Source organism: Struthio camelus, chromosome 1 (assembly GCF_040807025.1).
Source record: "Struthio camelus isolate bStrCam1 chromosome 1, bStrCam1.hap1, whole genome shotgun sequence".
NCBI lineage: Eukaryota > Metazoa > Chordata > Aves > Struthioniformes > Struthionidae > Struthio > Struthio camelus.
The window spans coordinates 165,686,786-165,699,260 of record NC_090942.1 but is presented as its reverse complement, the minus strand read 5'-3'; the positions used below and the strand labels follow the sequence as shown (position 1 = coordinate 165,699,260).

At 41.2% G+C, this 12,475-nt stretch overlaps 1 protein-coding gene across 1 annotated transcript in view; it reads left to right on the top strand.

Annotated features, from left to right (window-relative positions):
* The window catches only part of HS6ST3 (heparan sulfate 6-O-sulfotransferase 3), a 329,009-nt gene extending 320,020 nt beyond the window's left edge, over positions 1-8,989 (top strand). The window contains exon 2 of the mRNA XM_068928808.1: positions 3,528-8,989. Coding sequence (XP_068784909.1) covers positions 3,528-4,239 — 712 coding nt within the window. The 3' untranslated portion in view covers positions 4,240-8,989. The remainder of the gene's footprint in view (positions 1-3,527) is intronic.
* The last annotated feature ends 3,486 nt before the right edge of the window (positions 8,990-12,475 follow it).

The window sequence follows — 12,475 nt, the reverse complement described above, 5'->3', positions numbered from 1 at the left end:
GGTCATGTACCCAAAAGAGAACAAGTGCAGGTCTGTATTCAGATTGGCTCAAGCACGTTCAGCATCTGGCTGACTTGCCAGTCTTTAGCGAATAGTGAGGAAAGAGGAGGCTGAAGGCCATCCTCAGTTTCATTTTTTTATGAGCTCCTCTTGCCACTGTTAGGAACTGACTCATCAGCTTTTCCAAGTGGGGTTGAAAACTGTGCTGAGAACTGAGAGCTCTGAAATACTGCTATATTTAATCCATAACTGTCAACATTTGAAAACAATTTCCTGAGGTAATTCTGATAACTTTCCAACTGAAGCAAATGTGCATAACCTCTGTATTTTTATTTATATCATTATTTTAGAGACATGATATCCTTTTCCCTGAAAGAAAAATCTGTGACAGCAGTGCCATGACTGCTGCACAGCATCCCCGAATTTCCTCAGTTGCTTTGTGATACTATCATCTGGACAGTGCCCAGGACGAGGTGGAAGAAGTCTAGATCTTCCAACCTTAGGTTGGTTAAGGGTGATGGAAAGTAATGAACAGAAGGTTAAACAGAAGACTGTGAATGTGGAGAGCATGGCAGGACTCCTAGTTATCAGTGCCTCACAAACTATGCGTGTATAAGGCTGCTTTTAAAGATTACCTTCCAGATGAAAAAGCTGTTCAGCCTTTATCACAAGGACGTAACACTCCGAAGGATACGCAGACCTTGAGCAATTAAATCAGGATAGCAAAAGCAAGTATAGAAGCCAGGTACTCATAAGGAGGAACAGTAGCACACTGGAGAAAGTTTCTTGCCTGGTCTGCATAAAGAAATCTGCATAAGTTATACAAAGACACACTTTTCTCATTTCCCTGCATTTGCTTCATATGCTTGTTTACCGCACATTAAATGCATTTACATATCCAGCAATGAAATGGAAATGATTGATGCAAAGGAGGTATTTTTGTTAATTGTTGTTGCCCTGAGTCATGCTAGAATGGGAATGCTGGAAGTGGGTGAAGAAAGACGGAACTATTATTAGTGGTGTAAATAATTGTCAAGAGCAACTTAAACCCATCTGTTATCACATATCAACATCTAAAATTATCCTAAGATGGGAGAGGCAGCAATACAAGGACTAAAATGACACTACGTCTCTGCTGGTGTAGATGTTGGCAACTGTCTCTGAATCTTTGTCCATTTTTTCATTTCTGCTGCCTGGAGCCTCAATCATTTTCTGTAACTATCCTGTCAGTGCCTGCTGGATGTTGCAATAAAGTGTCTTGGGTTCAGAGGTTATGAGCATTTGAGAGGGAGATACAGTTTTTTGGCTGCTTTATCTGCACAACACTAGTGAAATGTGTGCTGTTTGTTCTGCTCATTGGAAGGCAATTCTGAACGTGCTCTCATGCATGCAAGGTAGAGCCAAGGTGAGAAGAACATTGAATGTGAGAAAGGAAAGCTAGCTATACTTGGTGTACTTGAAGACAGTGCTTTTTCACAGTGGAGCTGTTCTCCTGCAGAGCACATGAGATTTCTGATACTTCCTAGTCTGCAGGAATAGTGAAGAGGGATTTTAGAAATATCTGTCCATGAATGGTTGTGGGATCCTCTGTTTCTCTGTTAATGTGGACTGTGTAAGTAACTGAAGTAGATCAAAATAGCTCTAGTGCAGTCTGATCATGTGCGAGCAGCAGCCAGAAAACACAGGCCCCAAATTAGTTTGGAAATATCATCCTTCAGAGCATTGTCATTAGTACAAATCACACAACTTCCAATGCAAGTGATAATGAAAATATCTTGGTGCTCCGCCGTTCACATCCTTCCACCTGTAATCCTTCTGCTGTGAAACAATTTTTTGAAACAGGTGTTTCCAGTAGATAATAGTTCAAGAAATGACCCTGCAACAGTGTAGAGTCAATAGTTTGACCCTGTAACCTTATTCCGGAAATATATTATAGCTCTTGTAGATGGAGAACTCAGAATGAATAAAGACAGATGATCAGCCCTGTTTCCTTTTGATTCGTATGAACTGGGGGATATGTCTGCATTTAAAGGAACATTAAGGAACATGACTATTTTTATGACAAATGAAAGCAGAGGTTTCTGGAGAAGCTGTAGGGAGTCTAGAGACAGAAAATGGATGATATCGGAAAAAGACTTGGGGATTTTTAATAGTTTCTAGATTTTTCATTCAGCTAAAGTGAGCCCTTGTGTAAGATGGCCCTCACAAAGTGCTGGCTTGTTTATAGGATAGCTTGTCTCCAGCACTGCTTACTTTCCTCATCGTTGTGTAGGCTCAAGAAAGAATATTGAGATCAGAGCTTTCTGAAGAAATCTTAGGACTCATGATTTATTAATGTATTGTCTGCAGTCAGATGAGTCATACAAACTCACGAGTCTATTTTTGTACCATACTGAGCATTAATTTTAGTCATGAATCTTCTGCTGGTTATTCTAGCTGACAGAAATCGTAAGTGTTTTGGTTTTGTTTTATCCTTATGATATCACCCTGTAATTTAGGTTAGTTGTTATTGAATAAAACATTTTCCAATAAAAAACTCAATCTGTGAAAGCCTGCTTTAAGCATACTCAGTTGCAGTCCATTTCAGATTGCCATAAATAGATGTACCAACTCTCAATTCAGCAGCTTAAAGATGAATTGACAATGTGAGTTCTGCAGTTATTTGTTCTATTTCAGATCAATATTTCTTGGTGTTTCTTTTGTATTCCCGACAGGTGAGGTTGAGTACCTTTATGTCAACAAATGCTTTTATACTACATGATTATAACTAATTTTAAATGAGCACTTGTCTAAAATTAAGTCATGTGAATGAATTTTCATCCTCTCATGATCTTCGCTCCAACCCATTTAAGGATAGGATTCTTCCTAAGTAGATGGCTCGTGCTAGTCTTCCACATGATGTTATTTTTGGTGCTTGCAGCATCTCCATGGTTTTGTTCATGCTTTGCATATTGTCTAACCAACTGCTATGATATGTGGATTATCATCCTGTATTTGCATGTTTCAGTTCAAAGAGAAGCGGCAAGATCTTGCCAAAGAGAAGTGGTAAAGAATGGTGACACAATGCAGTCCTTTGGGGGTCTGTTGGGCTTCTCAGTGCCAGCAGAAGATAGGAAATGTTGTATCAGTTCTCCACGTTGTCCTTTAGCTGTAGCCCATTTTTTCCCCACTTTTTCTGATATTACAGCACATTAGCATTTCAAAGTAGAGGGGAGTACAGTTCAATTAATTGGTTTCTACATGAAGTAACTACCACTGAGCAGTTGAGAGGTCAAAGGAATTCCTTTTTCTTTTAGTTGCTTATTACCTTTGATCTCTCTCTCTTTGTCCCAGTCTACCGGGTATTTTATTCACAGTATTTAACAAGCTTTGTGGTTTTTACTGTCTGACAAGCAGGCACTTTAACTGCCTGCGTTCTCCTGGGAAAAGTGAAGGGTGGTGGTGGTGTTGGCTGGTAATCATTTTATTGGAGAATAATAAAGTGAAATCCACTAAATCTGAAAACTGTGTTTAATGATGTGTTTCAGGAACTTCTACTACATTACAATGCTGAGGGATCCGGTGTCACGGTACTTGAGTGAGTGGAAACATGTCCAGAGAGGTGCAACTTGGAAAACTTCCCTTCATATGTGCGATGGAAGAAGCCCAACACCAGATGAGCTTCCTACCTGTTATGAGGGAGAAGACTGGTCTGGAGTCAGTTTACAGGAATTCATGGATTGTAGCTACAACTTAGCCAACAACCGCCAGGTGCGCATGCTGGCAGACCTCAGCCTGGTGGGATGTTACAACTTGACTTTTATGAACGAGAGTGAAAGAAATATCATCCTTCTCCAAAGCGCCAAGAACAATCTGAAAAACATGGCCTTCTTTGGACTCACAGAATTTCAGAGGAAAACACAGTATCTCTTTGAGAGGACATTCAACTTGAAATTCATTTCTCCATTCACCCAGTTCAACGTTACACGGGCCTCCAATGTGGACATAGATGACGATGTACGGCAACGGATAGAGGAGCTGAATTTCTTGGACATGCAGCTCTATGAATATGCGAAGGACCTCTTCCTGCAGCGCTTCCAGTACTTCAAGCAAGAGGAGCATCAGAAGAACCGGCTAAAGAGGCGAGAGGAGCGGAGGCTGCTGCGGGAGCAGAGAGCTCACCAGTGGCCAAAGGAAGAGGCGGCGGCAGCACAAGTTGCTGTTACTGAAGATTATAATAGTCAGGTTGCAAGATGGTGATACCCCTCCCTGTTGGCTAGATGACGAATGGATCAGAGAGGCTAATATTTTGTGCAACTTGGTTACCTGGAAATCAGCCAAGGAAGGTCTCCTGCTTTGGCAAATGAGAAAAAGTCTGACAACTACCCTTCCTTGTCTCAGTTTTTCTTGGTTTCTGTCAGTGAGGAGAATGTATTTTTTTCTTGATAGACATCAATCAGTGTTATTACATGGCAGTAAAATAGATTCCTCTCCAAACAGACTTCCTTCAAAGCCCTAAGCTATGAGAAAGGGTTGAAGAGAGAGCTATTTCCTTTGCAGTAGCAGATGTACCCTACACAATCTTAGCTACCGAAACTGGCGCAGGCATGAATCAAAATTGAGAAAAAAAAAAATCCTGTTGGTTCCTCTGTGATAGTTGGCTGCTGGCTTATTTCATACTGTCCTGCGCAACTGTAGTGGCAAAGGACAACTGTAGTGGCATAGTTTTCCAGTGAATGAACATATTGCGCTTCAAACTTTTACATGCTGTGTTTTGATTAAGGAAAGAATTTGCTGAAGTGATAAAAAAATGCCTAGGAAACATGTGGGATTGGTACATTGCTTGTTCAGTTTTTTAAGACTGCAGTTGGGGTTGGTTTGTAGGTGAAGAGATGGGGGATTTAGCTTATTCCTCCGCAGATGTTAAAGAGTACCAAACCCAGCCAAGCAGCAGCCGTCTTTCTGAGTGTGTGTGGCAAAGGGAAGGGTGGAGTGCAAAAACTGAGAAATGAGGTCCACAGTGCAGCTGGGCACGCATTGCAGAGATTATCTGGCTGCAGGCAGTGAAATCAGCCTTCACATTCACAAGAGGTGAAGAGGGGCCAAGCAAAATATAGGAAAGAGGAAACAGAGCAGGAAAAGCTTAAACATTAGTGTGACATTTTCCAGATTTGCCATAAAAGCCTGGAGATCTATTATCTGTGAAGGAGGCAGGTTTATGATATTGTCTCTTAAAATACACTGATGCCAAGTGAATACAATTTAAACTGGTTTTCTCCCTAACTACAGTAGTGGCTAGAAAAAACATAAACTTTCATTTTTACAGGATGCATAACAGATATGTGAAAAGTCTTGATATATATTGCTCTGTATGAAGATTCTTTGTAAATTTATTGTTTTCCTGAACACAGATATCTGTATCTAGTTTTCTTCCTTGTCTAGAAAAAGATTGGATGGGTTCTTCCTCCACATGTTACATTCTTGTGGCTAAATTGCATCTGTTTATTTCAAGATTTTATGTTGACTCTATTTGTAATAGCAGAATTTCAAAAAGAGGGTCCTGTGCATCATAGATCTTTTGAGAGAGTATTTTTCCTTCTTCTTCTAGCATAAATCTAAAGCATTAGGAGGAAACTTCTTTAAGTGCCTCAACATGGCTGCTAAACCAAGATGCTAAACGTATATTATCGCACGCATGAATGGCTTTTACCTTACAGATTCACTGATTAGCGGTATCAGACTACCCAGTGTGTATGCACATCTCATTTGTTTTCAGAATTCAAATTTTTTAGCCAATCAGTAAAAATGTAATCTGCTACAGAAAAAGAAGCGGATTCTGCAGATTTGTTCCTTCCTTTCTAAATCTCTTGTTTTTAGTGTGTGCTGTATCTTTCTTTTCTTCCAATAATGCTATTGCTACTTATCTATGCACTACATTATCACAAAGATGATCCAATGGTCCTGTTGGGAGTCTGTGCATACAAAAATAGACGAAACATGGAATGTCGTAAAGGCTATTAAGAAGAGAAGAGGGCTAAAGGGATGCCCTATTATCAGTGTAGTTCATTAGCAATTTTCTAGTTTATGCCTGATTATCAGTACAGTACTTTTTGGAAAAGTAGCAGTATTTTTTGGCCCCTAATGTTTGTTCTGTTGCTGGATCCCATGCATTTCCTCACACTTCCACGCTGAGAAGGGAAAGTGCAGGGCTGCAGATAGTTACTCTGGTTACCGCGGGAAGAACTGAGCAGCTCTCTGGACGCCACTGACTGCATCGATTAAATCCCCCTGGCCGGGCATAGGGGTTTAGGCACCTCGTTCCCACATGGATGCCTGTATTCAGGCATTTAAATCAAAGCATTTACAGTCTGGAGCTGAATCCCACTCTGTGTGTCCTGGTCACAGGAACAGCGAGGTCATTAAAGGAAAGGCAAATTCAGATTAAGGAAGAAGAAAAACAAATAGTCAAGTCAGTCCCAGCCTGCCCTTTTTTTGTAAAGCATCCCCTTTTTTTTCCTTCAAAGCCCAAGGAGGGTCCCTTTCCTCGCTTCCCTGCCTCTGTGCCCTGCAGGCTGCCTCTCTGTGCCGCTTGCAGCAACGGGGGCCTCCTTTTTCATTTTGGAAATGGAGTATTATCTTCTCAGGGCAGAGGAGGGAGAGATCAGAAATTGCTCCCGGCAGCCTCACCAGTTACCGTAAGTATCACTTTCAGCTGTCTACGCACACCGATAGCTCTCCAGACTCTTTCTGCTGCTTGACACAAAACAAAACTTAATGAGGAAAATTGAAGGGAGGTCTTTGGGTAGTTTACATTTGCTTTAATAGTTTGGCAATACTTTAATGCTATGCCTAACCTTTCAGTCAGTCATTTCCCAGGAGACGCGATTAGGGTCCTGAAGAGCTGCTAATGTGCTGTAGCATCCATGTTAACAGGATTTGCCGCAACGCTTGGGATTTAGTTAAAATTGAAGGCGTGTGTAGCACAGACTACTGTTTGCGCAGGAGTACTTGAGGGGCTGGGAGCTCATTGTCCCCCATGCTCATGGACCTGAAGGCCCCCGACAGCTCCTTCGTGAGCTACAGCATCAGACCCAGCAAACTCGCTGCGCCAATGGTCCTGATGTTCTGAGCAGAATTTCCTGGCACATCAAAATAAAGCAGTTTTGAAATACTTTCAAGCTGACTTCTTCTAAGACACAGACTTGCAGCTTTTTCCTCTCAGGCACCGTGCCCAAACTAATGTAACGCAAAAGCAAAATAAAGGCCCTGGTTCATATCTCTGTTATTCCAGATTTTCATTGCTCTGACAGCACGGACTTCACTGTAATTACACTGGCTTATGTAAGATCAGAGCTCAGTATGTTCCTTTCAAAACCTTTGTGAGCAACAACGCTATAGGATTTCTGTCCATCTTCCTGGCATTATTTTGTTGCTTAAACAAGGCAGTTTGGCTTCTGCTACTGTGGTGCTGAAACGAATCTCATTCTTTTGTAATGGAGATGTACTTACTAATCTCTCCCATCACATCCTCAGCGCTGGCTGCCTTTCCCAGTTATAATTTGCTGAAGGCTTGGAGCGGACAGAGAAACAAGCTGTGTTGTTAAAACTTGGGGCTCCTGTTCCTGATAATTTGATGTCTGGTCCAAGAACTCAGACTATTGCCTGTAGGGCCATACTTTATTAAGAAATGAAAATTTGTCCTCTTTTCTCCTCTCCTCAGTGCTAACAATAAAATACTTTTTCACCAAGGGGGATGGAGGGGGAAAGCCACATAGTTTCTCATGTCTGGTGTTCTCCCTGCAGCTGTGGAAACGATGAGGCTGTAATAGCCTTGCGAGGACTTCTGCCCAATATGTGGTATTTTTTTGCAGTTTACTAAAAACAGAAATACGGAACAAGCAACTAGTGGAAGTCAGATCCAGAGCCACATTTCCTAGTTTCAGCGTGTCTGTTCAGCAATACCAAAGAGGCCACATGACCTTTGAATCTGGAAATGTTTTAGTGTCTGTGCCCACCTCCAACCAGGCTGGCTTTCTTTCCTACGAGTGCTGAAAGAGGCCCAAGTATCAATTGCTACAAGTGAGCCTGTGTTGATGTGGACCTCTCTTAAGTTGGCTTTCTTGTTAACATGCGCTTCCTTCTGCACTGGTGGGTTCTTGTTTCCCACATGCAGCATATCTTAGTACTGAGCACCAATGTTATGACATATGTCATCTCACTGACACTGGTTTTTTTTCCTCCGTTGCTGTTCCCTGATTTATATGGAATTTTTCTTTCTTTGCTCTGGGACATGGAATATCCAGTTTCCAGGCTGGTGCAGATTGCCCTGTACAAGGCCCTGAGATGAATAGTCATTACAATAAAATCAGTCTGCTAAAATAGACTGCTGCATCCTCCCTATGCCTAGTAAAAGCATACTCAGAAAGATACCCAGTTTGCATTAGAACACATCTCTCAGTTTGGTTCTTGTATCATTTTCTTTGTTATTTTGTGGAGAGAAATGGATTCTATAGCCTAAAATGTCCTTGGCTTGCTTCTTGGCCATCTCACTAGCGCTATGATTTCAAATAAATGTTGGAAGTGAAAAAAAAAAATGTAAGGAGTTCTCAGCAGCTGCCATATTTAAGACAAAAGGGTAAGTTAGTAGACTGTGTATTATTTTATTCTTTAGCAATTTTCCTTCTGTTTGTGCAATAATGTGTGTGAACTCTGCTACTAAGAGATTGTATCGTGAGTAACCATATCTACTTTTATTCCTAATTAAAAGATAGTTTGTAGACCTAGGAATTTTCATTGATGTAAAGCACAACTTAATGAATTATTTAATGTGTTTAACCATTGTGATGTCAAAAACAATCGTTTTCATATATTTATTTGCTGGTGGTTTTCTGTAAAATGATACTCTTTATGAAAAAATGTTAAAAATGAAGAAATTTTGTTGACTATTGTTGGGTCCATGAACTACTTATGCGCAACAAATAAACATTGATTGCATTTTTGAAACACCAAAGGTTCTCTCTTATCTACATGGCCATAAAAAATGACAGAGAACACTTCTGTCGGACTGGTTTTAAGCATTAGTAAAGCTCCACCATGCCCATAGTTATGCTCCTTTTTTAACAAACCATACGTGGAGGCAAATACGTTGATACAACTTAGTTTTTGATTAGCTTGGGGCCCAATCGCAAATCTCATGATTCCAATCGACTTTAGTAGGCTTTATCTCAGATTGAATTAAGGTATGAAACTCAAGACTTGAGTAGTTGCTAGCATTAATTCAAGTTACCCCAGTGTCAGAATTTGCATAATTAGAGTGAATTAAGACTTAAGTATGCAAATAGTTGGTTGAAATTGTGCTAGTGAATTCATTGGACTTCATTTTTATTCCAGTGTCACTGATGACCGGACAGAACTGTCAAGAAAATCTAGTGAGCTACTGTGGGGAAGGATAGGAGAATTTGCAGTTTGTTGCTGCACTGTTAGCTTGGCGTGCATGCCCTTGCATCCTCTGTGAGTGCATGGACCTTGGGAGGAGCTGACTGCATATTCAGCCATACTAAACCATGTAAGTGATTGAATACCATGAATTAGGAGAGGGGTGGGAAGATGGTGGTGCGTGGATCGACTTGGGCAAGAAGGAAATACTGACTTCTCTCTTGCAGAGTAACTTCTGTTTGGTCTACTCCTTCAGAGAATACTTTGGGCCTCTGTTCGTTCTCTGATTATTTTAGCAGACCAAAACTTCCCCACACTTCTTTATTTCCAACAACAAGCCCTGCATACATGCTACATCCCTGGAGGTGAGTCTAGTTAAAAGGGAAGGACGTGCTGCAGCAGATTAGGATGGAGTGACTGACCTACCCCTTTTTGATCAAAATCAACTGACTTGTGCTGTGCTGTGGAAAACTGTATTAATGGCAAAAGAATAATATAGCCTGCATGAGAAATTATTCCTGGGAGACAACAAAACCACCATTTGATGAGGGCAGCAGAAGAAAGGAAGTTCTCAAAGATTCAGGATAGTTTTAGTTTCTAAATTGTTCCTCACAGAACCTTGGACTAAAACAGCTACTATTTTAAAAGCATCTTTGTAACGTGAGGCTGTTTGCATCTATGCTGATCAGTACATTTCTGAAACATACTCTTATACCATTTCCCCAGTTTTATATTTTTCTAGATCCATTCACTTCTGAATATATTCATCACTGAATTCACCTGTGCTCCTGGTCTACACTTGAACTCTTTGCATCTGGAGTGTTGAGGTATCAGAGGGCCTTATGACCAGGTTAAGTCAGAGGACTTTGTATGTAATCTCCAGATTTCTCCAGACTGTAGTGGTGGTGGTATCTCATTGCTTGTTTGGTGGGTGGTGTGAAATAAGCTTAGTTCCTGGGAGACAGATGTCTACCTCTGGAAATTCAGCCTGTTATGTGAATCCAGACCCACAGAAGCTGTTGACTGAGTGAATATGAAGACTGGAGCCTAATGGGGAAGGCTGGACGGTATGGGGAGTTCCTACCACTAGGGAGCAATTCAGACTGCTAATGAGAATCATTGAGCACCATTTACAATGCCCTGAAGTTGCTCCTGGCCTCCAGCAGCTACTCCAAAAGGATGCAAATCTCAGCATCCATCTTGTGTCATGTATGTAAGCCCTGTGCAGATGCCAATCTCCAAAATGACCCTTGAGACCTATAGTTAGGCACCCAGATTGCTCCCGCAGTGTTTGTACCATTTGGGCGCACTGCTAGAGACAACCTACAGGCAAGCTTGAGAGTCCGTCATTGTCATCAGTTGTGAGCACAAAATTAACTGCGCTGCATGGCAGTGTGAGTGACAGAAAAGCAGAATGAATATTGTCACGTTTCCAGGCCGTGCACTCTGGTGAAAGCAATTATGAAGCAAGGGCAGCACGATGGTAAATGAAGTAAATGTCTGTGTTGCTGATAAATATTACTATATAGCAAAAGCAGAAAAAGATTTTGCCACCAAAAGATTTTGCCACACATTTTTTACACATACATGGTTACATTTCAAGAAATTCATCAGAAAACTGTGCTGCAATGTGCAGTTTATGGCACAGTTAAAAGCAAGAGTGAGAATGAGCGTTGCTGGACCATATTACAGGTGGCTGGAGAAAGGCTTTGATTTTTAAGATTTCCTTCACACTCCCTTCTATTTTAGCTGTAGAAGTTATACAAGGTGTGACACCTTTCAGCATTTGCTAAGAAATTTGTGAGTACGCCCCTAAAATTCTGAATATGAGCAGATGAGATTATACAATATAGAGGTAAGTAAATGACTATTATAAATCCTACTGTTCTGTAAAAGTGCAGCGTGCTGAAAAAATATAATGGTGAGAATAAATAAGGCCTACCCTGCTCAGGCAAGAGCGTTAGTGCAGGATTTTGTCCACTGGGTAAAAAGCTTACCAAGTCTCTCTGAAACATACAGAGTGAAATGTTTTCCGCGTAACTATAGCTCAGACAGCACCCAACCTCATCAGGCAACTCCCAGCCCCTTACAGGCAATGGAAACAAATAGACTTCCAGGACAGAAGCATCTGGCCAGCTTTAGACATTTACAAAGGGATAAGAAGAATCTACTACTATAAATTGCTCCTTTCTCCCATTGTTTGTAAACAGAAAACAAAAATCCCCCAGTGTACTTTAGAGGTGGTAGAGCCTCAGCAGTGCCAGAGGACAAGGGGGCAGCACTTCGGTTTTGGAAAGACAGAGTTTGAAAAGGAAGCAAGACTTCCAAATGGATCTAGGTCTAGGGATATTTAAGATGCAACGGAGCTCAGATGGGGAGAAGTCATGGACTGAGAGAGCTGAATTGGGAACCCTCTGTACAAAGATCATAATCAAAACCACTGGGATGGGTGACGAACCCAAGAAACAGGACAGAAGTGGGGAAGAGTGTGAGCATCACAAAGCCAAAGACACACCAACTGCAAAAGGAAAGAGTGGGTGGGAAGATCCCCCTGAAAAATCTGCTTAGCTATGCAGATTTTATTAAAATAATGGAGAGTAGATTTGGGGGGGGGGGATTTGTATCTTACTCAGAAAACTTTATAGTGAGCATTTAATGTATGCTTAGGCCCAGCCTCTTGAGGCAGGGTCTGCAGGGTGATAGAGACTGTACTCTGCCAAAAGCAAGCTAGTCCCTCTGGTATTTCCCTTCAGTGACAATACAGCCAAGTGACAACTTTGCGCCTTGGAGCCTTGTCTTACCACATAGGCATGCAGAGACCAAACAATTCCTCACTTTGTCTGTGGCAAGTTTAGAGTCAGGATTGCTATGTCAAGTGTGAGATTGTAAATCTGGGACTGGTGATGCTTATGATAAGCAGTAATGACAATGTCACAGCTACTGAAGTTAAAATGTTTGTGACTAACATGATGCAGGAATATGCATGTTAAATCAATGGCTAGATATTAAATAATAGTAAAAAAAAATAACCCTAGGTGAAATCCATCAGCAACAGACCAAA